A 27018-nucleotide genomic window follows, 5' to 3' on the forward strand; every position below is an offset into this window, starting at 1 on the left:
GAGTGGCGGGCGGGGCGCCGGGAGAGAGGCGCGCGGGGCTGTGCGGCGCCACCTCCCCTCCGTGCCGGGGGAGGGAGGGACGGAGCGGACGGGCGGGAGAGAGAGAAAGCCCGACCGACCGGCAGCCGAAGAGCTGCATGCAACCGGTGGGAGGCCGGGCCAGCCGGGGCTGGGGCTCGGGCCGTTTCTTGGCGGCTCCCTGACGGAGAGCGCGGACGGCCCGGAGGCGGCGGCTCTGAGCTGGCAGGCGGAGGGTTGTCTCCCGCGCCCGCCTGCCCGGCTCGGTCCGAGGATGCGGGGGGGCGATGCCCGGGGCCAGGGACGCGCTCTGTCACCAGGCGCTGCAGCTGCTAGCCGAGCTCTGTGCCCGTGGGGCCCTGGAGCACGACAGCTGCCAGGATTTCATCTACCACCTGCGGGACCGCGCCAGACCCCGGCTTCGCGACCCAGGTGAGTGCAGCCGCCGCTGCTGGGCGCGACCGGAGGGCCCTGTGCTGGGAGTTGGGGCCGCACCGGGGCCTGAGGCAGAGGAGCGACGCGGACTGGGGGAATGTGGGGGGTGGCCGCCGACCTAGAGGAGGGGATCAGGAAGCGGCTCGCCGTGGCCTGATGCTGGACCCGGGCGGGGACCCGGGCAGAGGCTGCTGCGCGGAGGCCGGGTCCGGGGGGACTGGGGCAGGGCTGGAGGGACCACGCCCGCCACCTGCGCTCCGGTCGCCCTCGCTCCGGGGGGCGGCTCCCGAGCTCCCGGCTCCGCGCTCCACTTCCCGGGCTCTGCGCTCCGGCCGAGGGGAGGCCGCGGCCGCTTCTCCGCCGTGGGAAGGGGGACGAGGCCGGAGGAAACTCTGGGAAGTTGGGAGTTGGGGACGGCCCCGGCTGCGGCTGAATCCCACTGGGCACTTCCCACTCTCTCTCTTGAGCGCCCATTTCCCTTCCCCGGTCTGGGGTGGGAAGGGCGGGGCGGGATCTGGCTCGGGGCCGGCTACGGGGAGCTCCGGGTCCTGGGCAGCCCGGCCTGAACCCGTTCCCGGCGGGTCGTTTGGCGTGGAGGCGGCCTGGGCCTGGGCGCCCGGAGCTACCAGCTGCCGCCGCCGGGCACAAACGGGTCGGTGGTGGGCTTGCTGGTCATGGCTGGGGCACCTGCACTTATCCCTAAGTGGAAGTTGCACAGCTCCTAACTTTGGAAAGTTCGTTTATTTTGGCATTTGACCAATTAAGGTTAGAGGAAGGAGTTTTAGTGGAGCCATTTGCTTTTCCTAAGGGCCCTGGGTCTCCCACATTTCATCCACTGCTGTTTACTGGAAGACACAGTCCAAATGTTTACTTGAGATTCTTCTTACCTGGAGAAATCATTTTCTCGAATATTCTCTCAACCTAAATACAAAAAAAAAAAAAAAAAGTATGCGTTAAAGATGGGATGAGAAAATGGCCTTTCCCCTTGATGTTCCTGTGTATAAATATTGGAAAGGAGCTATTGCTGTGCAAATTATCCAGTACAAATTTACCTCATTTTAAGCCAATCCATTATATAAAAATCTGCTTGCACAAAGGATAATTATTTGATTTATAAAGAGATACACAGCGAGTCTGACTTACATAGCATTTCCTTGATAGTATATTCAAAATGGGTCGGTGGGGTGAAGACAAATCATCTGCCAAAAGTTTATATCAGATTTTCCCTACTCAAAGTCTATTTTTCTATTGAAAAAGAAAGATTATTGTTCCCTGTTGCCTGTGGTTACATTAATTAAGTTTATCAGATGATCACTAATGTGTTACTTCAAACTGCAGAATTAAGTCAAGAAATACTGTTGATCCCAAACAATTTCCCTGGAGGTTCAATGCCCAGCCTTTGTGTGGCTTCCTGCTGGCTGTGATGTGCTGCACAGACCACAGATACCAGTGAGAGCTCCTTGTTTCGTGAACTGGGAGCCCTGGATGATGTCCTAAGTGGGGAAAGTTCTCTCCTTGAGCCATGGGAACAAGAAAATTATTTAGCATGCTTCACCCAGAGCAAGTATTAGTGTTGAAATGTCCCACTTCCTTGCCTGTGACTGTGCCACAAATTCCCATTGTTATCCCACATAAGTCGTCTCCTTTGGCTTTCTTTATAAGAGAAGATGAGTGAGGCCTCTTGCTGAGTCCAGGTTTAACACTCCACATCTTTTTGGCTGATTTTATGCCTCTGCTTCTTTTAATATATAAGCTGGATTCCATGTTCTTGGGCTTTGCTTGGCCCCTGCACTGGGTTGCCCTTGAGGAAGAGTCACAGAAAAAAACTCCTTGCAAGAAACAAGTCTGATAACTTGGCTGAGAAGAAGCCACAGTTAAGAGTATGCCCTGCCAGTCCTTGAGTTCCTAAAAGCGCTATGGTGCTTTCCTAACTAGGGCATGGTGGTTTCTAGGTAGCCCATGCCTCTCTGGATCTTTGGTTCAGGCTGGAAGCAGCCTGCTCCTGAGGCAGGAGTGGAGCACTGTGAGCATGGGGTGAGAGGGACGGAGGCTAAAGCCCACATCCAGAGTGCACCCTCTCTCCCAGGGCACTTCAGCTCAGGCCAGATCTCTCTTCACTTCCCTCCTTCCTCTCCTTGCCCACATTAATTCTTATATTAGATGCATTTATCTCTATCCCTCTGAAGCTGTTTGATTGTCTGAACCAAGAGTGGCTTTCATTTCGAGCGCTAAGAGCTGAGTGGCTTGAGTAGCTGCATTGCACAACACTGCACATGGTGCCCTGGCGATTGTCTAGTGTGAGCCAAAATAAGCATACACACTGGTCCTGGGACACGGGTCCCCGACAAAGTCCTCTCTGTAAATGAATGACTTCCTTTTCTGCAAAGGGACTCAACTGAATGGCATTTGCCAGCTTTCTCTGTCCATTGTCTATCCATGCCTACTTGGTGGTAGTTAGATTTTCTCAAGCTCCACTGAGGAACTTTGGTTTTAGAAGAAGAACACAGACATCATTCCCTGTGGGGAATTATGCAGAGGGACACTGCATCTGGGATATTTGTTCATTTTTTTCAGAGGTGGACTATGCGTGGGTCACAGATCAGTGGCCATCCAGAAGGGTTATTCCCTGCCCAGGTAGCTGGGGTGCTCTGATGTGGGAGTACAGTACCTAGTCTCCCCTGACTTGGTGTTAAGAGAGGATTTGATGAAAGTGCAGTGTTAAAAAGTAAAGCTGAGTCACATTTGGATCTGGAATGCCTCACCCAGGCTTTCATCTGTATGAACTATGAAAGTAAAGTGCTGATCTTTAAGCTGAGTGTGAGCACTTTTTTTTCTCCATAGAGAGCAGTTAGAATCCTTCTGTTAAGTGTCTTTATGTTGTTTCATATATTGGGGATGTGGGACATAAACTTGCAAATCCCAGAGTGTAGCCTTCATGACAGAGGGAAGAGCAAGTACAAAGGTCCTGAGATAAGGGCATCCTTGATGTGATTCAAAGAACAGTGAGTTTAAGGGTGGCTGGAGAGAAAAAAATTGAGAATGATGAGAAACATGGTGGAGGGCTGGAGGGGAAAGATCACGTAGGGTCTTGTCAACCAGCAGAAGGACTTTGGATTTTACTCTCAACGAGAAGGGAGGGATTGAGCAGAGAAGTGGCAGCAATGGGGCTCTTTGATGAGAAAATGCTGTTGAAGAACAAGGGGAGAGACAGAGAAACTTGATAGGAGGCTGTTGTCGTGATGCAGACAGAGTGGGAAGTGGGTTGGCCAGCGTTGTCATAATGGAGATGGTGACAAGTAACTGGGTTGTGGGCACATTTGAAGGTAGCTACGCTAGGATTTGTGGATGGGATGGATGTGTGGGGTGGGAGAAGTGGAGTCAAAGAAGACTCCAAGGCTTTTTGACCGAGGTTACCTCCATTTACTTCAAGGGGTGGAGGGAAGAAGGAAATGAGGTTTCTGTGTTACTAAAAAATATTTTTTTTAAATATTAAGTGTGTGATGTCTCTCAGTTCAACAGTCGCCTGAAACATGAATGTGTTCTTTAACAACATCAACTGGTCTATGCTCACATTTTGTAACTGGAGACTTCACACTCTCTCCTCAAGAGGGCCGATTGATTGTAGGACAGCATTTATTGTTAGAAGATTTTTTCCTGGTATGGAATGAAGAGTTCTGTTTAACTTTCACTCGTGGACCTTGGTTGCACTTTTTTTCCCCCAGTTAAAAACAATTGGTTTTTTCCTTTGGCTGTAAGGAGGTAGAGATGTTAGCTTTTCTTAACCCACTGTTTCCACATCTGGAAAAGAAGGGAGGATTGTGTCATGTAATTCCTAGGTTTTAACCACGTTGTATTATTTTCCTTATAAGCCTTTTCTTCTCTAGGATGCCAACCGTGTCCATGCCAAACTCTTTATGTAGGTCATTTCATTTAATCCTCATGATGTCTTCTAAGACCTTGCTGCTCCAGCAGCATCAGCATCATCTGGGAGCTTATGAGAAACACAGACTCTCAGGCCCCACCCAGACCTACTGCACATGAATCTGTGTATTAACAGGATCCTCAGATGATTTATAGGCACATTCAAATTTGAGAAGCATGGCTAAAAGAGATTGGTATTTATGAATAAACTGAAGCTCAGAGCTAAACTAGCAGCAAGGCCATGGGTTCCATTTGGAAAGGGTTGAGTCTAAGTCAAAGTAGCTTCTTAGGTAAACACATTACATGTACTAAGAATCTGAGAGTTATTGTCAATGAAAATTTCCTAGGTCTTTTTTCATAAGAGCCCCCTTCAGACCTCCTTTGTCTATTGCGTTCTTCTATAAAGGATTTAGTCTCTTACTGTAGGTTAAATTCTACGCAGTTGTAAAGATTCAGCTTAATTTTTAGGTTTTATGTTGACATTCCAGCTTTGTGTTTCTAGAGATTTTTCTTCATTTTGTGGTCAGGGTGTGAAGAAGAGCCTTATGGCTCATCATTAGTGACTTCTCTTTTCAAGTGGACATTGACCTTCTCAGGAAAAGTTCTTTCTAAACAAATGGTTTCCAACCTTGGCTGCACATTACCAACATTTCGGGAGCAAACAAATAAAACAAACAAAGAGTTACCAATGACTGAGCTTTACTCTAGACAAATTAAATCTGAGTCTCTGGTGGTGGGGCCTGTTATCAGCATATTTTTAAAGTTCTTCTGTTGATTCTAAAGTGTTGATTCCAAGTGGAGGACAACTGTTGAGACCATCAAGCAAAGGATTAAACCGCCTAATCTGCTCAGCTCAGCTCAGCTCGTATTTCTTTCCTGAAAAATTAGGAAAGATGCTATGGAAAGTCAGGGGTGTGGTTAACGGTTGCCATACACATCAACTGATTCTTTATTTTCCTTTGATAATATTGACCCCAATTTTTATTTTGAGGTTTCTGTAAAAATCTAATGAGATCCGTTATGTTCACCCAACTTGGGGGGCTGGGGGTGGAAAGAAGAACAAACTGAGAAAATCGTGTCCAAGTAGTATTTCATTAAAAAGTCAGAATGTGGAACCCTCACTAATGTCAACTGGCACTGAATTAGAATGAAATAATTTATTAGAAGATGTACATATAAGATAATGATTAAACATAGTTTCTAAGGGAAAACTTCAAAATAATGAGCAAGATTAAATATTAGTCTTATTAAAAATTTCACAGATAGTCAAAAGAGAGTTAACCTTAGAGCACTAGATTTTTATGAATAGACATTAGGATGATGATGCACAATGGGATTAATTTTTAAAAATTAATGATAATTGCAATCAGGAAATAGAGAGTCTTCTAAGGAATGAGTGGCATATTGGTTGCACAATATGTGAAGATAATTTGCATTTGCTTCAGTGACATTTGAGGGCTTCTTCATAAATATTTTATTTAAACAAGTGTGTTTTCATCTCTGTGGGATTCTTCTACATGGACCAGTGAGTGGTTTAGTCATGAGGTAATTATCAAGAGGGAAAAACAAAAGCAAACTGTGGTAAAGGCATCACAGGCTGTCCTGTGGCCAGCTGCCTCTTTCAGAATAAACAATCAAAAGCACAAACTTTTTGATGTGGGCTAACCTCTCAAGGAGAAATTAAGCTGACACCTAAGGGAAATCACCTAAAATGCCCTGTTCTGTATAGAGCATAGACTTTTCTTTCATGGTGAAAGCATATCGGCACGTTTGTGTTTGTGTGTGCACATGTACTTTCCTGTATGCTTGGCCTAAAAAAATTTGTAATCCCTCTTGACTGAGTTACTTGAAGGACCAGACAAGTTTACTTGCTAAAGTGTATAGAGAAAGGGGAGGAGCTTAGAGAGAGGCATAAGTGGGAGAGCAATCTCACTTTTAAATGGATTAATATGGAGGGTGCTTTTTTACTTTCTAAATGAAATCACAATTTAAGCCATAATGTGCATCACAACTTTTTCTTTTCAGTGTTTTGTTGGGGTTAGTTCTAGGAATGAATTTAAACCAAAGCAAACCCTTAATGACTAGGTTTTGCAGATCTCCTTGAAATATTCATGTGTCCTTGTGCATGTATTTTATCACACAAAAACTTTTATATCAATATTGATGGAACTGCACCTGAAGGGGGAAAAAAACTCAGCCAGGAAATCAAGATGACAAAGTGGAATAAAGAAAGAGCTTTAGAGTCAGAATCTGATCTTGCTCTTACTAGCTTTATGACTTTGAGCAAAATATTTAACTCTTCACTTTGTTCATCTATTAAAACGGGCGTGGAAGGCTTCATGGGAGCACCGTGCCCAGACTAAGTGCTAGATTTTGGTGGTCCTGGTATTTATCTGTTCATGCTTCTTCTCAGCTGTGATCCATGGGCATGCATGTGTTTTACCCATTTCTAATCACTCATAGACAAAAGTTTCCATTCTACTTTTTCTGTATGCTTAGCATTTTATCACTGCTCGTATGTCCCTAGGTGGATCTCTGTGTCTTAGTTTCCTCATCAGTAAAATGGATTACCAGTGTTCGGATAAAATATAGGATTCCCAGTTCAATTTGAATTTCAGATAAACAATGGGTAGTATTGCATGGGATAGACTTATACTATATCTGTCATTTGTCTGAAATTCAAATTGAACTGTACCCCTTATATTTTTATTTGCTAACTCTGGAAACCCTATTATAGTATTTATCTCACAACACGTGTGAAATACTTACCATAGTACCTGGCACATAATAAATGTTCAATATATAGTAACCATTATTACTATTATATTTTTCCATGTTGAACAGTCATTATTGTGCAATTTTAATGATGACTATATATATTCCGAAGAATAGGTAAATCTTTTTCACTTGACCATGCTTTTTGGCCATTTCTAGCTTCTGATTTTTCATTACTATAAATACTATTTTGTATCTATAATATCCTACTCCCTTTGGGAGATTTTCTTCTCCCTTTTACTGCTCTAGTCAATGCAAAGGAAACTATGTTGAGGCCCCAGGGCCCTGGGGCTTTGGCAGGAGGACGACACCCTGACAGCAAAAGGAGAGCTGGTGGAGGGGCCTCAGTAGACCTTCTTCGTGGGGTGCAGGATGTGGGGATGGCTGCACTTCTTAGGGCAGTCCAGTCCAGTATCTGACTCTTGCAGATACAACTCTTACAGTTGTATTCCTGGGCCAGCTGGTGGAGGGAAGGCTCAGTGATGCCATCCCGCAGGCGATGCAGTAAGTATGGGGTGGACTCTTTCTGAATATTGTAGTCTGAGAGAGTGTGGCATTCTCCAGCTGTTTGCCCACAAAAACCAGATGCTGCTGGTCAGGTGGGATGCCCTCCTCGTCTTGGATTTTGACTTCAACATTCCCAGTGCCGTCATCGGGTTCAACCTCTAGGATGATGGTCTCGCCTGTCAGGGTCTTCGCAAAGGTCTGCATGTCTACATCTGCCACAAGACTGCCGCCACTGACCGGCTCGGCTATGTCCTTAAAGAGGAAGAAGTGGAATATTTCTTAATGATAAATTATCAACAATGAGTTCAGATTGTTTTCCTGTAAATTTTCAACCTTAAAAATAAAATCTTCCAGTTATTTTACCAGCAAAAGATGGGCTTATTCAGGAAAGAATTGCCACATGGACAAACAACCTGTGGCAAAACCATGGGAAATCTGGAGAACAAAGGTACACCTTTTTAGGGAGAAAAGGGATAAGTTGGGAAAGCTGTCATAAACTAAAAGTCCATTGGAGTAAACTGGTGGCTTCTCATTGGCTGAGCTGTTGAGTGGTGTGGGGGTAGGAAAGCATGTCTTCCCCAGGTGGGATAGCAAAGTAGCATCCATGTGCAAGATCAAGTCCATCTCTTCCTGTTGGATCTGCAGTGGTAGGGCATGGGAGCTCCCCTTCCCAAACCTCCTGACTCCATTTTAGTAAGGTTTTCCATTATTTTCACAAGATCTATACCAACTATCCCTGCTACATAGCAAACCCACTAGCATTAGATGGTAATAACGTGAAGAAAAACCTGCTAATTTAACAGGTTTTAAGTGGCTTCCCAGTTGTCATTTCATTTATATTTTTTTGTTGGTGTTGGTGCAATTGAATATTTTCAATGTTTTAAACCTACTTTTGTTTCTTATGTGAATTTTCTGTGTTTGATCTCTATCATGTGGCAGTTTATTTTTTGAGAATCTTAATGTTTTTCCTACTAACTTGCATTAGTTAGAACATAAATATTCTGTCAGATCAGCTCACAGAAGGATTAGTTCACTGTTCAGTGAATGAGCTCTCCTTGTCTGACTACAGTTAATCATTATACTAGACCGATTTTTGAAATTTGAAGGGTGCATCAACAAATTGGGATTCACTGTAATATTCTTTTTTGGGGGAAAGAGGTAAGGTTTAATTGAACAATGTTGAGAATTTAGAGTGTCTCACTTTCTGCCCATAATGGTAAAGAAAAAAATCGACACACTGTAACATTCTTTCCAATGCAAAGTACTGCCTTTATTTATGTGAAATATGAAAAAAATTGTGATGCAACTTGGATCTCTTTTTCTGTATGTTTTCTCACCCTCTTTCCAACTCGTCTTCCCCTTCCAGCAATTATGAAAACTTTACTCTAGCTACACTGACCAGAACACTCTTTTTTAATTATAATTAAGTTAAATTAAGAAAACATTGGAGTGCCTAGTAATTGCCAGGTACTCGGTTAGGCATCAGTAATTCAAAGACACATTAGACATGGTTACTGCCCCTATGGCTTTGAGATAAAACAATAATTGCAATTAATAAAATGAAGACAGGAAGGGAGATATATATGGGAAACAGTGCAAAGAAAAGAGGAGAGAAGTAATTAGCTGGCTTGAGTGGATCTGCAGAGGATTCCTAGAGAGGTTAATTCTTGGGTGGAGCACTTTGCCTGGAATGTGTGGGTGGGAAGGACATTCTAGGAATTTATAAAGGTCCCACATCAGGAGGAAATGGATCTTTGGTAATAATAGTAAGTAGAGTATGTGTTGGGACTGTTGAGGGAGTAGTCTGTTCTAGTAAACACTGGTCAGATTGTATGCCATTGTCAAAGTCCCACTGAGGACTTGGGCTAGAACACTCTGATGCGGAAATCTTAAAAGAAGTATAATTTACTGTGATGGGTCTAGAGGACTCATTCTCAGCAAAGTACTCTGGGAGATTTCAGGATGGCAAGGTTCTGTGAGTGCCCATCTCTAGTCTCTTTGGTTGCTCATGGGAAATAAGCTCAAGTTGGTGGTGATGCTGCTTTTTTTGTCGAAGGTAAGGTCTTGACAGATTGGAGTCACTGAATGATAGATCCCTTGTTTTAGATCCCCAATCATGTCACCCTGAAACCCGGGTATAATTACCTCACATAATTGTACAAACTGCCTTTAACAAATTTAGTCATCTGGTTCAAACATCTGGCTCCAGATATCATTTCAGAGTATGCCAACAGTGACATCTTGCTTCCTTGCCTGGTTATTTAATAATGAAAAAGCAACGTGTTCAGTTACATTGCAACCACACAGTATGTGGATATACACAGTCTGTTTTCTCTGATGTTATAGGGCCCACGAGGGAGTAAGCATGGAAGACCTGCTTAGTGCCCACCAAGCCATGCTGTGGAGATGGTTCTTTATTCTGAATACAGGAGCTGCCAAGTAGTGGGCACAATTTGTTAAAATAATTGAATTGGGGGCACCTGGGTAGCTCAGTCGGTTAAGCATCCAACTTCGGCTCAGGTCATGATCTCACGGCTCATGGGTTCCAGCTCGCGTCTGGCTCTGCGCTGACAGCTTGGAGCCTGGAGCCTGCTTCGGATTCTGTGTCTCCCTCTCTCTCTACTCCTCCCCCTCTTACTCTCTGTCTCTTTGTCTCTCAAAAATGAATAAACATTAAAAATATATATATTTTAAAATAATTGAATTGAACGCCCTTGGGTGGGTCATACAATTTCCACTTTTTTTATCCTCCCTTACCCCCTCCCCACACACATAAACTTTACTCATTACATTTATAGAATATGCCTGACTACTGAAGACATTTCAGTTTGCATCACCTATAATACTGCAGACCTGCTGAAGGGTTTTAAGCTGAAAATTAAGATGAGCAGATTTATCTTCTAATTATATCACTCTGGAGACAGGATGGAGGTTGATTGGAGAGATCATGATTGGAGATGCCATTTACTTACTCATCAAATGATTACTGAGCATCCCCTATGTGCAAGGCTCTGTTCTAGGTATGGTATATAGCTAGATATGTAGATACAGTATTGTGTATATAGTAGGGAACCTAACAAAATAAAAAGCTTTCCCTCATGGCACTTACGTGTTCCTGAGAGGAAAATTATAATACATAAATAAGTTAACTAATTACATAGTATGTTAGATGGTAATAAGTGCTAAGGAGAAAAATAAAACATGGAAAGAGAATAGGTATGGGGACCAAAATGGCATCACTGAGAAGCTGATATGTGAGTAAAGGTTAGAAGAAGGTGACGGGAGTAAGGCATGCACAAGTCAGGGGAAGAGCATTCCAGGCAGGTTTAAAGGTTCTGAATCAGGCACATGCTAGGTATTAGCCCAGGGCAAGAGAGAAAGACATAGGCTGGAAAGTGATGGCAGGTGATCACAAGGCCCTATTAGCCATTGTAATGAATACGACTTTTACTCAGAGTAAAATGGGAAGTCATTGAAAAGTTTTAAAGCAGAGCAGTGTAATATCTGACTTAGGAAAAGAAAGGATTACTCTGATAAGATTGTAGAAGAGTGAGGGTAGAGTCAGGGAAAACAGTTATTTGACTGCTATCATAATTTATGTGAGAGATAATGGTGGCTTGGACCAGAGTGATGGCAGTGGAGGTGGTGAGAAATAGTCAGATTCCAGGTAGCTTGAAGGTAGAGCTGATAGGAGTTACCAATGGATGGATGTAGGGTATGAAAGACAGCGAGGAATCCAAATTACTCCCAAGATTTTGGCCTGAGCAAGGGAATAAAGTTGTAGGGGAAGTAAGTTTGAGGGGAATGATTAAGGGCTCAGTTTTGAATGTGTTAAGTTGGAAATGCTTATTAGTGAGTCAAGTGGGGCTACAGATTAGTAAGTTGGATATATGAGCCTGGAGTTGGAAAAAGATGGCCTGACTGGAGATATAAATATAAGAATTGTAGGTATAGAGATGATATTTTAAGTGACTCTGGCTGAGATGATCTAGGAAGACAGGAGAGAAGAGGACCACTAGTTCTGGAGGTCTCCATCCAACACTAGGAGGATGGAGAGAAGTCAAGGAACCAGCCAAAGAAGACTAATAAAGAGGGACCAGAAAATCCAAGAGTATTGACCTGAAAGCCAAAATGAAAAGCCAAGGAAAAGGTATATCAAAGAGGAGGGCATAAAAGTCATTTCAGGGCTACCATTAGGTTAAGTAGACTGACCACTGCAGTTAGTAGTGTAGGGGTCATTAGAAATGAAGTTGATAAGCAGTTTTGGTGAAGAGGAGGGAATAAGAGCCTGATTTGTGTAGCCTTAAGAGGAATTGACTGGCAAAAGTAGTAGTTGGTGAGGAAAGTAAGATCAAGGGGTTTTTGTTTTTTGTTCTAAATTAATGTGATGGGAATGATCTAGTGGAGAACAAAAATACATGATGTAGCACAAAACAGGAGAATTGTTGGAGCAGCATTCTTTTTTTTTTTTAAGTTTATTCATTTATTTTGAGAGAAAGCATGTGCGTGAGCATGAGTGAGATAGGGGCAGGAGGAGGGAGAGAGAGAGAGAGAGAGAGAGAGAGAGAACCTAACTCGGGGCTCCATCCCATGAACTGTGAGATCATGACCTGAGCCGAAATCAAGAGTCAGATGCTTAACCAACTGAGCCACTGGAACAGTATCCTTGAGCGGCTATTGGGATATCTTTACTAGGTGCTCGAGGATGAAGTCTAGCCTGCAGATATACATCTAGGAGCCATCAGCATAGAGATTATATGTAAAGCTAAGACATTAGATGAACTTACCAAGGAAGGAATGAAGATTAAAAAGAAGAAGTCAAACTACTAGTTAGAGGTTAGTAAGATGAGCGGGAACTGACAAAAGAGACTGAGAAGGAACAGCAAGTACTGTGGGAGAAAAATCAGGAGTATGGTGGCCTGGAAGTACAGAAAGTATTCCTGGAAGGAGGGAGTGATCCTTTAAGTGAAATGCAGCTGATAGATCAAGATGAGAACCAAGCACTGGTTGCATTTAGCAACGTGGAGCTTCATTGATGACCTTGAACTGAGGGATTCTGAAGGAGTTGTGGGCAAGTGGAGTTCATGAAGAAAAGTTGGAGAACATACCCTACATTTTTGAGTTTTATAGTGAAAGAAAAGGAAGGAGAAAATAAGTCAATAGATGGTTTTTAAATAAAGGAGAAAGTGATTACAAATTCGTTTGCTAGAGAGAAGTTAAAAAGGATGCAGAGGATGTGTCCTCAGGCAGAGGAAACAAAAGCAAAAATAACCTGTTAGGACTCTAACAAAATAAAAGGCTTTTGCACAGTAAAGGAAACCATCAACAAAACAAAAATGGAACCTACTAAATGGGAGAAGATATTTGCATTTGATATATCTGATATTGATATTGATTGATATTTTGATATATCCAAAGTAGCTGAAGAACTTATGCAACTCAACAGCAAAATATCAAACAAAAACAAAACTGAAAAAATTCACCATAATCTGATTAAAATGAGCACAGAGGGCCTGAATAGCTGTTTTTCCTAAGAAGACATACAGATGGCAAACAGACACATGGAAAGTTACTCAATATCACTCATCATAAGGGAAATGCAAATCAAAAGCACAATGAGATATCACCTTACACCACCTGTCAGAATGGATAAAATCAATAAGGTAAGAAACAACAAGTGTTGGTGAGAATGTGGAGAGAAAGGAACCTTCGTACACTGCTGGTAGGAGTGCAAGCTGGTGCAGCCACTCTGGAAAACAGTATGGAGGTTCCTCAAAAAATTAAAATCAGAATTATTATGTGATCTGACAATTCCAATTCTTGGTATTTACTCAAAGAAAACAAAACAACTTAGTTCAAAAAGATATATGCACCCTTATGTTTATTGCAGCATTATTTATAATAGCCAAGATATGGAAGCAACCCAAGTATCCATTCATGGATGAATGCATAAAGAAGGCATACACACACACACACACACACACACACACACACACACACACACAGAAATCTTACTCAGCCATAGAAATCTTACCATTTGCAACATGGATGGATCTAGAGGGTATAATGCCAAGGGAAATAAGTCAGTCAGAGAAAGACAAATACCATGTGATTTCATTCATATGTGGAATTTGAGGGGAAAAAAACATAAATTAACAAAGAAAAAAGAAACAAAAAAACAGAGTGTTAAATATAGAGAACAAACTGGTGGTTACCAAAGGGGAGATGGGTAGGGGGATGGATGAAATAGATAAGGAGGATCAAGAGTACACTTACCATGATGAACACTGAGTAACACAGAGAATTGTTGAATCATATTGTACACCTGAAACTAATACAACAGTGTATGCAAATTATACTTCAATTTAAAAAAAAGAGATAAAATGATGTAGGGGATTGTATTACTTGAGTGCTGTGCTTGAGTAGGTGGGTTTTTCAACAGTTCATTCATTGTCAGCGAGTCAGGAGTCCAGGTGGGCAGATATGGTTTGGAGATCATATAGAAGTTTGTCTTCTGATTGCTCTCCCATTCTTAGTGAAAAAGGAGGTAGCAAAGTTATCAGCTGAGAGTGAGGATGGGGTGGGAGGTTATGGAGGTTTGAAAACTGGAGAGGTATAAATGATAGTCCAGAAGATGGGAGAGTAAATGAATCAGGGAAGTACAACGTACTTGCCAGGTGATGTTATGGGCCCACTTGAAGTTCGTGACCATGAATTTGATGTGATACCCACCATCTTAAGCATGAATGTTTTCCCCACCACGTGCACCTGTGTTTGTGCAGGCATGAAGAAACAGGAGTTACGTTTAAGCAAGGTCATGCTGATATATGACAATGAGAGAGTGGCAAAAGAGTTGAGGGTATAAAGAATGGAGGAACTGGGGCAATTGACTCTGGAATCTCATCTGAGTAAGGAGGGGAGAGTAGACATGCAGAGGCAGGAAAGAGATTGGAGGCTTAGAGGATTGTGTGGGATGATTATTGGGAGTACAGTGAAGAAGAAGGACTGCAGTTGTTGTTATTAACCAGCTCTGTGATGTGACTGTGGAATGAGGCCCTAAGGTAGGGTGAAGGACAAGTTATAGACGGAGACAGGGGCAAGAAGACAAAGACCGTGGTTTGGGAAATATTGAATTAACCACACGTTAAGACAAAAGTAGTATTGGAGAGAGTGACACCAAGCCAGGAATGGGAGGAAGTGGGGAAATGGACTGTGGAATATAGATGTCTGTGACAGGGATGGGTATGTGTAGGGTAGTGGTGCAGTCAGGCAATATGAGATTCAAAGCTGGGGGATTTTGCAGAACACCAGAAGTAGTATTAAACTATTAGTATTTAGGCAAAAGAGTTAAAGGAATGTTTTAAGGCAATGGAATGGAGAAGAGGGGTTTGATATAAAACATATCTAAGAGGTAAAAATAATCCGTATACTGATATGGAGTAGAGGGATCCTAATTTTCCAATTTTTGGCATAAGTGCCTGGAAGGATGGTCATGTGACTTATTGTTTACTACAAGAAGTTGAGTACGGTTTATGCAAAAAAAAAAAAAGATTAATTTTAAATGTGTTAAGTTTGAGGATGTATGGAAATCTGATGCAGACATCCAGGTCTGTTGACTGGTGGACCATTGGGAAGAAGTTACTAGAAATCAGGAAGGGTGAGAGACGGTTGAACACTAAGGTCCCTTCCAACTTGAAGGGTTTGGGAAAATGATTCTCAGTTCCAGCTATGCATCAGAATCAATTGGGAAACTTATTTTTTTGTTGTTGTTTATTTATTTTTGAGAAAGAGAGAGTGGGGAGGGGCAGAGAGAGAGGGAGACCCAGAATCTGAAGCAGGCTCCAGGCTCTGAGCTGTCAGCGCAGAACCCATGAGCAGTGAGATCATGACCTGACCCAAAGTTGGCCGCTTAACCAACTGAGCCACCCAGGTGCCCCTCAATTGGGGAACTTTTGAAGACATACTTCCCTGTTCCCTGACTGACTAAATCAGAATCTTCAGGGGTGATGCCTAAAGTGTCTCTATGCATGAGTCTGGTGTGCATCCAGGGTTGCAAATGACATGCATTTATGGCCTTTATGGATTGAAATTACTTTTTACAGCCCCATTGTCAAAATAAATGCTTTAACCATCTGTATAAAACTGTTATAATATATTAGGCAAGGAAATCCAAGCATGAAAATGCTTTTACTATCTATCATTGATTCTTTTTTTTAAAACCACAGTGGGAGTTATCTCAAATTATTAGTACAGCTGCTGTTGGCACAACTAATAATAAATTCTGTAGAAAATTTTGCTGTAGAACGTGACTGTAGCACCCTGGCACGAACTAAAATCATGGTCTTCTTTTTTGTTAGACATGTAATATGATTGTCATTTATTTTTAATTTAGGATAACCATACTGTAAATAAGCTCTGTAAGAAACTCTAACTAGGCCGTGAGCTTAGAGAAGACACGATTGCTTGATTCCTATACTCTACCACTTGTTCTTGCTGATATGTTCACTTCCTATGAGGAAAAACTCTGGAAATAAAGAAAGAGGTATAAATGGGGACCACATTCGAACCACTTTTAACACTTGACACTGAAAATGTCAGGTGCAACATATTTTCAATTGTGATTTTTTCAAATAATATGGAAGTCCACTGATGGCATAGCTGGGCCAGCTCTAAATGCTTCCCAAATTATTTCAGAAGGAATGAGAAAACTGTTGTTTGCTATTCTTTAATCTGTTCCACCATGACTGCTACTTTAGATTTAATGTCACTGTAATATACCAAATTTATAGGTCATCCTTCTCCTGGGGCTTTTAAAGTGCTTTGTGTCTATTACTTTAATTTTGGAGGGAGTTAAAACTCATCATGTTATGGAATTTATTTCAGAGAGTATACAGCAAGAGCTACAAAATCTCCCAAAGTGTTTCTTTTTTCCTTCCACATGCTGTTGGGAGAAGCATCCATTGATTGTAACTCCACACTGCTTTAGAGACCATTTATGGGTGGATTACTGTAGGCTTTTCTGGGGGGAAATCTAATCCCCAGAGGTTCAGTTTGAGAGGATCCACTCTGCAGGCCGATAAAGATTTAAATCACAGCTTTTTTTCCCATTACATTGGTTTTTTTGATCTTTTAATTTTTATATTGTATTATATGTCAATGACTCAATCATAGCTGTCTTCCCAGTGCCTCAGTATGTGGGAACTGGGAAGTTAAATTGGACAGATTCACAAAGCAAGGGCCCTATAGCATATTCCTTTATAATAAAAAGAGATGTTTTAGGGCTTGCAGTCACAGTACTAAAGGACAGTCATCAGATTTGATTCAGGGAATGGAGGGAGAAGTGGGTGTTAAATAGTGGCCTTAATAATGCAGCTTAGAACATGGGGAAATGTCAGAGGAGGATCGAGTTGGATGTACACTACCTGATTTTTTAAATGCTCAGGAAATGGTTTCATTTAATGTTTTAAAATAACATGTGCAAAATATCTGTGGATTTTATATTTATCTGCTCTTTTTTCTAAGGCCTCATGCTAATTAAACTAACATTCCTGTAACAAGTATACTGAATGTGACATAAAAGTCATCAAATAAGACTTATTTTAGGTTGGTAATAGTGCTATAAACAATGAAGACCACTCATTAACTTAATGAATCAAGTAGTATTCAAATGTATGCAGGTAAGTTTGTTCAAACTTCCAAGTTAGAAACATCAGAATTATGATTGGAGACCATCATACTTCACCAATAATGACACATCAGTAGACAGTAAGTAGATAGAAATAATCTTGCTAAAAGTTTGATTCATAAATACCTATGGATTTTCTAGTCACCAAAAGAGAGAAAATGTTCATGGAACATTTAAAAAAAATGGTTAAGTACCATATAAAGGGAACTGATCAGTCCATAAAAAGGGAACATTCATTCCAAAAGATCAAAGTTGTAGAGGCCACATTTACTAACCATAATGCAGTAAAACTATCAATGGGTGAATAACAGGTAACAACAACACCAGGAGCCTAAACTCCTGAAAACTGAACTCTTTTTTAGAGATCTCTTTAGTTAAAAAATCAGAAATGGAAACTAAAATTCTAGACATTGAAAATACTGTGGAAATGAAAGTACATATATTAAAACTATAGAGTGCAGTCAAAGCTATATTTAGATGAAAATTCATAGCTTTCATTAATTCTAGTAAATAGAGCGATAGAAAATGAATACACCAAGCATTAAACTTAAAAACCCCCAAAATGTAGGAGCAAAGCGTTAGTAAAACCAAAAGAAAACATTCATGTATTAGAAAGTGAAAAATCAAACACACAAACAAAAGTGGTATTAATAAACAAAACTGAGATATGCTTTTTTTTTGAAATATACATAAGTAAATATTTTGTTGTTCTGACCAAGAAAAAAAATGAGAAAACAAATACAGAGTAAAAAGAATGAGAAAAAGGATTTAATGACAGATATAGAAGAGATTAAAAAACATAAGAAAATTCCATATATGCCAATGATGTGGAAATACAAATTGAGTAGAAGTTATAAAACATCTCAGAGGAAGTATAGAAATATTTAGAAGAAGCTGAATGGTGGACAAAGAATATTTGACACACAAAGTTATAGGCCCACATATTTGTATAGGTCAAGTCTATCAAAATGTCAAGTAATCCATCATCATCTTCTTTGTTGGAACCATAATAGTCTTTGCAAATTTGTTTTAAGTTCTCATTGCAAAACATTTTATGTGAGCACAAGAATTAGATAAAGGTCACTACCACTTTCATTGTCCAGAAAGAGTCACTGTTACTTCTTTTTACAGAAGTGAAATTGCTAGATTTAAGCTTATGCACTTTGAATATTCAATACAAAACTACCAAGTTGTCCTCTGGGAAGAATTAACAATTCACATAATGTTAAAACTATTCCATAGCATAGGGGCACCTGGGTGGCTCAGTTGGTTCACCTCAGAGCCTGGAGCATGCTTAGGATTCTGTCTCCCTCTCTCTCTGCCCCTCTCCCAGTCATGCTCTGTTTCTTTCTCTCTCTCTCAAAAATGAATAAGCATTAAAAAAATTAAAAAAAAAAAAAAACCCTATTCCATAGCATAGAAAAGATATAGAAAGCATTCCAGTTCACTTTATGAGCCTGATATCAAATCTAACGAAGACAATAAGAAGAAAGTTCTTTAAATTAATTAATTAATTAATTATTTTTGAGACAGAGAGAGAGCAAGCCGGGGAGGGTTAGAGAGAGGGGGATAGAAAGAGAATCCCAAGCAGGCTCCTCAATCTCAGCACAGAACCTGATGAGGGCCTCGAACCCACAAACAGTGAGATCATGACCTGAGCCAAAATCAAAAGTCATTTGCTTAACCGACTGAGCCACCCAGGTGCCCCAAGAAAAAAGAACTTTATGCACATTAAAAAAAAAAAAAAAAACTCAATTAAGCACATAAATGCCCAAGTTGTATGTTAAGTAATAGTAGAATAAATATAGCTTTTTAATGATATACTGTGACCCAGTGGAATTTTCTACTGGGTGTTTACTTTGAGGATATAAGAATGGGAAAGCACTAGGAAACCTATCATTCATTGTGTGAATAGGTTTTGGGGTGTGTGTGTGTGGGTGTGTGTGTGTGTATAAAATACATAAAGTTATTTAAGTTTATTTTTGAGAGAGAGAGGAGAGCATTAGTGGGGGAGGGGCAGAGAGAAGGAGAGAGAGAACCCCAAACAGGTTCCTTACTGTCACCACAGAGTCCGACACGGGGCTCGATCCCTCAAACTCTGAGATCATGACCTAAGCTGAAATCAAGAGTCGGTGCTTAACTGACTGAGCCACCCAGGTGCTCCTAAAATTATTTAAGTTTTGATAATGTTTACACAAAAGTAACATAAACTTTTCCTATTTTTTCTCAGTCTCCATCCATTCCTTCATTAAAAAAAAACAACTTCACTGAGACATATTTTACATTTTCTATAATTCAGCCACTTTTAAGTGTACAATTTAGTGATTATTTAGTAAATTTATGAAGTTGTGCAAGCATCATTATCAATCATTTTAGAATGTTTTCATTGTTCCAGTTAAATCCCTCATGTCCATTCACCATTACCTGGTTCCAGAAGACCTCTAATTTACTTTCTGTCTCTATCAATTTGCCTTTTCTGGATTTCAAATAAATGGAATCCTGCAATATTTGATATCTCTTTTGTGACTGGATTCTTTCACTTAGCCTACTTTTTTTGAGATCCAGCCATGTTGTACAATGTGTCATCAATTCTTTTTTATTACTGGTTAATATTTCATTATATGGATATACCACATTTTATTTATCCATTCACCAGTTCATGGACGTTTGGGTTGTTTACAGTTTGGAGCTATTATGAATAATTGATACTAAGAACATTTAGGTGCAAGTCTTTGCTTAGATGTATGTTTTCATTCCTCTTGGGTGCATACCCAGAAGTAGAATTGCGGGGTCATATGATGACTCTACATTAGCATTTTGTGGAATTGCTAAACTGTTTTCCGAAATGGCTGCACTATTTTACATTTGCATCAGTAGTGTGTGCGGGTTCCCATTTCTCCACATTCTCAGCAACGTTTGTCATTATCTTTGTTATGATAGCCATTCTAGTGTGTGACATGGTGCCTTATTCACAATACATGATAGGTTTTTAGAGAAACAAACAAACATAATCACGTCAGATGATGCCATAACAATTATATGATAAAATTCAATATTATTCTTTGTTAATACCTGAGGGGAAAAAAGCTGCTATCCTAATATTAAGTATGATGATGACAACAATGGTATTAACGATTACATTATAACTAGTAACAATAATAATATTGATGAGACATAATAGAACTTGAGACCAGGTATTACTCTAAGCTTTTTATATAATAACTCATTTATGGGGCGCCTGAATGGCTCCGTCGGTTGAGCGACCGACTTGGGCTGAGGTCATGATCTCGCGGTTTGTGAGTTCGAGCCCCGCGTTGGGCTCTGTGCTGACAGCTCAGAGCCTGGAGGAGCCTGCTTTGGATTCTGTGTCTCCCTCTCTCTCTGCCGCTCCCCTGCTCACTCTCTGTCTCTGTCTCTCAGTAACAAAAACGTTAAAAATTTTTTTATAATAGCTCATTTAACACAGCCACCTTGGGGTAGGTTCTAGTGTTATCTCCATTTTACAGAAGAGGAAGCCAAAGTGTCGCGTAAGTGATGTGTCTGCCTCCACACAGCCAGTTAAGTCTTGGAGCTGGAATTGGAATGTAGCCATTCTGGATGCAGAGTCCACCCCATCAAACTTTACAATGTAACATGGAGAATCTCATTTCATCTGGGCCCTCAGTGCCTCCTGGTAGTTCTTACTTGTCATCTGGCTTCTTCCTTGCCCTTTTCTCCCTCCTCTCAAGCTCTACCTCTACCCTCAACTTCCCACTTCTCAGAGAAAATAAAGACTATGCAAAAAACCAGACAAACCTAATAGAACAGAAATAGAGTAACATGGCATTATTGTATTTAGTAAACATAGCATTTCAAATCATTGGGGCGGGGGGATGGATTATTCAGTAAATAGTGTTGAGAAAAACACCGTATTTCTGCTCTATACTCCAAATTTGTCATGTATTTTAAATTTTCTAAAAAGTAAAACCGTTAAAATTTTAAAGGAAATTGTAAGATAACCTATAATTAGGATTCTCTACATGTGACAGGAAAACATTAATAACAGTGGCTTAAACACAGAAGGTACGTTTTTAAAGTTCTTTCCCATAAATATACCTAGAAATAGGCTTCCTAGATCTGAGAGGCTCCAGGTAGTCATGAGACCCACCTTCCTTCTGTCTTTCTATTTTGCTTTCTTTAGTGCATGGCTTATAGCTCGAAGTCACCACATGGGGTAAAATGGCTTCTGGAATTCCAGCACTCACATTTACATTCCTGGGAGAGACAAAAGAGTCCACCTCCAGCTCCAGTCTGCTCTTCCTCAGTAACCTTTTTTGGAAGTCCCTGTCAACACTTGTGCTCTCATCTCTTGATCCGAATTTAGTCCCACGGCCATAACCAAAGTTGGGAAATGTAGTCTTTTGTCTTGACATATTGTCAAGACAAATTCCAAGTGCAATTTAAGTTTTATTGTTTTGGGGAAAAGGAAAAAATAGATTTTGGGTGGCAACTACCAGTTTCAGGAATAACTTAGGTAGCTGAAGCCTTCCTTGCATGATCCCCAAAGCCAATAACCATAAAAGACAAGCTTAACAGATTTTGTTTTTTTTATTTTTTGGTTTTTTTAAAAAAAAAAAATTTTTAATGTTTATTTATTTTTGAGACAGAGAGAGACAGAGCATGAACGGGGGAGGGTCAGAGAGAGAGGGAGACACAGAATCGGAAACAGGCTCCAGGCTCTGAGCAGGCAGCACAGAGCCCGACGCGGGGCTCGAACTCACAGACCGCGAGATCGTGACCTGAGCCGAAGTCGGACGCTTAACCGACTGCGCCACCCAGGCGCCCCAAGCTTAACAGATTTTGGCAAGCACAATAGCAGCAGTGTTTTCTTTTGCAAAAGTCGTTGTAAACAAAATGACGGCAAATCACAAAATGAGACAGAATAATTGCAGTGAATGACATATAATTAATATTCTCAAAATGTAAACAGATATACTAATTAGTAACAAACTTGATTGCCTGTGCCTTTTGGCAATAAAGTATCAATTCTTTGGTTCTTCTGTAGATGTATATTATAGACTAAACACAACTTAATCTTCTGTTTACTTTAAAAAAAAAAAACATGACCTTTTAGCAAGGGGAAACATTTTTTTGTTTTGGGTGTTTTTCTCTTCCCTTCAAGGGCACGTATCAGGCTTATCTGTTTAATGCTATCCTCTATTAATACATGTACATTGCTGGGCTGTTTGATTTAGGACAGATTCAGCTAGATTACCTGAATGCTCAATTAACTGCTATGGTGAGAATCATCTGCTTTCAGATTGATAAGAAGATCAAATCAGTAGCCATTCTTAGTTCAGTGTTTCATCAGCAGTGAATTAAAGTGAAACCATTAGCGGTCATTTTTCTAAATACTAATCATTGAATTCAAATCCTAGAAAAAGCCTTGCGTGTTTTTAATAGTTATTATAGATTGGAATGTTTTTAACTGAGTTCAGGACTGAGGGACATCGGGAGGGGATACTGTTTCTGGCCAGATTACTTAGACAACAATAATTCTTCACAGCTTTCTGTTAATATCTTCTGATTAACAAGCAAGTTGGAGCCAACTGATTTCGGCTGTTTGGTATCCTTGGTAACCACTGTTAGATGATGAATTGAATCAGTCAAAATTAATTTCTTGTGAAAATGTGCTTCCATGAGGAACTATTGACTTTGATGTTTAGATGCACAAGAAATATGTGTATGTGTGTATATATGTGTGTGGGGTGTGTGTGTATGTGTGTGCATATATGAATATGTTTACATGTGTATATATCTCATCAGATGTAAAGAATATTTGTAGATAAAAGTGTGCAAAGCCTAGTAAATTCAAAAAGTAGGGAAGATGAGGAAAGGCTGCAAGGGCTCTGCCTTTAAGGATTTTGCTTCTACCTGGAGAGGGAAGACTTAAAATGAAGGAACCAGAGGCATAATAGCCACTGTATGAGCTTTTGTTCAGCTACAGGAGTAAGTAGCCTTCTTTCCCTTGCATCTGTGAATGCTGTCATGACAAAGCTATTTTATTGTTATAGAAGTTTGGAAAAAGAGAACAGTTCTTTTTCCAATATAAAATAATGCAATATATATTTTAGCTCCAAGCCCATTTTAAATGTCAATTTAGTAAGCATTTTCCTTTGGTCCTGGTGGGTGCCTTAGCTGAGGCCCATATCTGTTGCAAACCATGCATTTCTAGAAATGTGCATTTTGGAGGGTATTGCTAGGACATGAAGACACAGTGGTGGACTGTGTAGCATGGTCCAGGATTGCTGGTTGGTGTGATAGCAGCACTCTCACCCCCCACATTTGGAGCCTGTAGCAGACATGACCCAGGTCCCTTTAGGCCATGCATTTCCCTAGAGGGAGCTGGGGAGGAATGCATGGTCCTGGTATCAGTTCCATATAAGATTTTGACAAATGCTGACTTCAGGACAGTCTGCTTGCTCTCAAAGGAGCTGTAAGAAAGGAAGGAAGAAAAGCAGGAGCTGAGCTATAACAAGGTAAATCACAGTTTCATTTATAAGATTTGCTGCTTAGGATTTTTTTTTTTTTACCATAAAATCTGCCTTTGTTCTATAGTTAAATACTTTCTAAATGAAACACTTTCAGGGAATAACACATATTCTAGGCAGTCCATGTAAACTGAGTTCAAACACTACTTTACCACTTCATATTTGTGTAACTTGAGGATAGTTATCTAACTTCGTGGTGCCTCAGTTTTCTTACCTGCAAAAGGAAGATAATGTTGATAGGGGGACTGCAAGATATAAGAGATCATGGATTTAGGACAGGATCTGGCATTTAGAACTAAATTAATGTTACTTCCCTTATGACTCCCTTCAGGAAAAACTTATCTGAGCTTCATGAAAGTCTGCACAAGTGACTTTTATCCCATCCTTTATTTTTGCTTTCTTTTTTACTTCTTCCATAAATCATTCTTCTTGTTCTCCACTCATCTCTGGTGTCTTACTCCATTATTTTTTCTCTCCTTTTTCTTCATCTTATTCCCCCTTACTTAATTTTATCCTCCCAATTTGTTATTGGCTCTTTTCTGCTACTCTTCATAAATGAGAATGTAATGTAATCTGGCTATTCGTGTGTTGGATGCTGTCCTTGGTGCTGGAGTTATTGTGCCTGAAAAAGGCATGATCCTTGTCATCAAAGAAATGAATTATCTTCTAGTGGAGGAAATAGAGAAGTAAACAGGCCATTACAATTAGTGCCATAAGGGAAAATGTGGTGTGTTACGGAAGCACGTGGGAAGGGCACCTAACTCAAACTTGCCAAGAGTGGTGTCAAAAACAGCATCTCCAGATAAGAAGTAAATAAACTCTGATATGTTATGGAAGTGTGAGCTCAAGAAAAGCATTCAGAAGAAGAGTTTTTAGTAAAGAAAACAAAGGCTAGAATACTTGAAGTAGGGAGTGACCTTAGGGAGCCTGAAAGAGTTTAGGGTTGATGGAGTTGAATTTGGGAGTTGGAGTGGGGATGTTTATGTGATGAGAGAGAAAGAAAGTAAAGTAGGGGTCTTGTGGGCTATGTTAAGAATTTGAATTTTATCCTGGGGTGCCTGGGTGGCTGAGTTGGTTAAGCGTCTGACCCTTGATTTTGGCTCAGGTCATCTCACAGTTTTGTGAGTTTGAGCCCCACATTGGGCTCTGTGCTGACAGTGTAGAGCTTGCTTGGGATTCATTCTCTCTCTCCCTCCCTCTCTCTCTCTCTCTCTCTTTCTGTCCTTCTGCTCACACTATCTCTGTCTCTCAAAAAAAATTTTTTTAATTATAAAAAAGGAATTTGAATTTTATCCTAATGGTAATGGTGATCTATTTTATGATAGAATCCATAGGGCATGGAGTACAGTAGGGGGAGAGGTATAAAGGAAGTCTGAGGTTTCTGAATTAGGCAGCTAGGTCATACAGAATGCACAAGAAGGAGCAGGTTGAGGGAATGAGAGAGACTGAGTTGAGTTTTAGAAATGTATGTTTGTGGTATATAGTTAATACAAGTTGTAAACATGGGTCTGAAATGAAAAAGCAATTGCAAATCTTATTTTGAAATCTTGGTAGTGATTGCGTTTGTTATTGCCAAAAGTTTCCTTGCATTTTTTTTTTTGCATGATTCTGGTCCTTCTGCTTGTCTTTATATTTTGGTGAGCATAGTTGGGCAATGATGCGTCAATTATATGTATCCAAGTGAGATCAAAATGTGAGAACATAGTTGTGGTGGAAGAGAGAGTCCAGTATACATTTGTGAAGGCAATTCGAACAAAATAGTGTTCAGCCTCTGGTATTATAGGAGTTGCCTACAGGAACTTGGAGATTGGCTTCTTTCCAAGAAGCAGAAGAGCCATTCTAAGTGAGTCCCATGGCCAGAAACATGGACTGATGGTGGTCCCAAGGGAAGTGTATGAATGAGAGTTTGGGGGTAGGTGATAAGGTCTTTTTCTGTCTAAACTCAACCTTCAAGATGAGAGGTATTTCTAATCAGCTAATTTCATGTAAGAAACAACCATGGTGATGTTATTGCTGAATTTATCTAAACATTTTGGGTCTATTTTTATTTCTGGCTTCTATGCCCTTCAAGATGAAGTCCTATGGTAAATTTATTGCCTGCTGAGCTGTGTATAGCTGCCTTTGATTAGTCAGAGCCTGATACCTCCTTTGCTTCCAGTGCTTCTCTTTTGCTTCTGATATTTCATAATTTGTTGACCATATCTATGTTTCTTTAATTTACACCAGTCATGATTTTATTATCTTTGGTCATACTTCTGTAAGTTCATATTTTCTTGATGTTGTCGGTTTGTGTGGTTGGTTTTTTCCCCAAACAGATGGGTTTTGGTTTCCATCACTACTCAAGTTTTCCCTTCTGCACCTCTCACATCCCACCTGGTCCATGGAACTGGACCTGACCTTGAACTCTGGGACTGATGCCTTATGGTATAAATGGAAGAGTGAGGAGTTTTCCCTTAGGGGTTGCAGGATCATACATAAAGCCACCTTCTCTGGAAACCCAGCATGGGCTTCCCAACCACCTCTTCATGGCCAGGCCCCTTGGTTGAGCAACATCATTTGTTATGTTTTGCTTACAGTGTCTCCCATTACACCCAATCCTTAATACAGATTTGGGGGGACTTCGTAAAGGTTGTTGCAATGCACTGGAGTGAGGAAAACTAGGTGATTTAACCACTCTATCCTGGCTCTGTAAAGTCCAGGTCAAGGACTGGAATTAGTTCTTTGGAGGCAGGGCTGCACAAAACCATCTGGAAAAGTAGTCATGGCCTCTGCTCCAGTTTAGGGCATGCCCCTTGCCTGCCAGTACTGGCCTGGCTCATTTCTCCAGACTTGATAGACTCTGGACTCTACCAGTGTAGATGTTCTCTCTGTTGACTGTCCCCTCTCCATATGACCTCTCTCTCTTCACAGCCACACTCTCATAAGATGCCTTATATTTGCTGGGTTTCCTTCTTATCTTCTTCAAACCCCTGTCATCCAATTTCCACCCACCCCACTCCTCTGGGGCTGCTCTAACCACAGTCATCAAGGACCTGCTAATTGCTAATCCCAGCGGCCACACTGCAGTTATTGGAATGCTGTTTCTTTGGACATGGTGAACACTGCTTCCTACCCTCTTGCATTTTGCCACACTGAGTCCCACTCTTC

General features: G+C 40.7%; 1 protein-coding gene across 1 annotated transcript in view; it reads left to right on the forward strand.

The window, feature by feature from the left end:
• Nucleotides 1-305: 305 nt before the first annotated feature.
• SYT9 (synaptotagmin 9) overlaps nucleotides 306-27018 on the forward strand; it is a 199827-nt gene continuing 173114 nt past the window's right edge. Inside the window, exon 1 of the mRNA XM_030333275.1 lies at nucleotides 306-450. Coding sequence (XP_030189135.1) covers nucleotides 306-450 — 145 coding nt within the window. The remainder of the gene's footprint in view (nucleotides 451-27018) is intronic.

The sequence above is a fragment of the Lynx canadensis genome, chromosome D1 (genome assembly GCF_007474595.2).
Source record: "Lynx canadensis isolate LIC74 chromosome D1, mLynCan4.pri.v2, whole genome shotgun sequence".
NCBI classification, from domain to species: Eukaryota; Metazoa; Chordata; class Mammalia; order Carnivora; family Felidae; genus Lynx; species Lynx canadensis.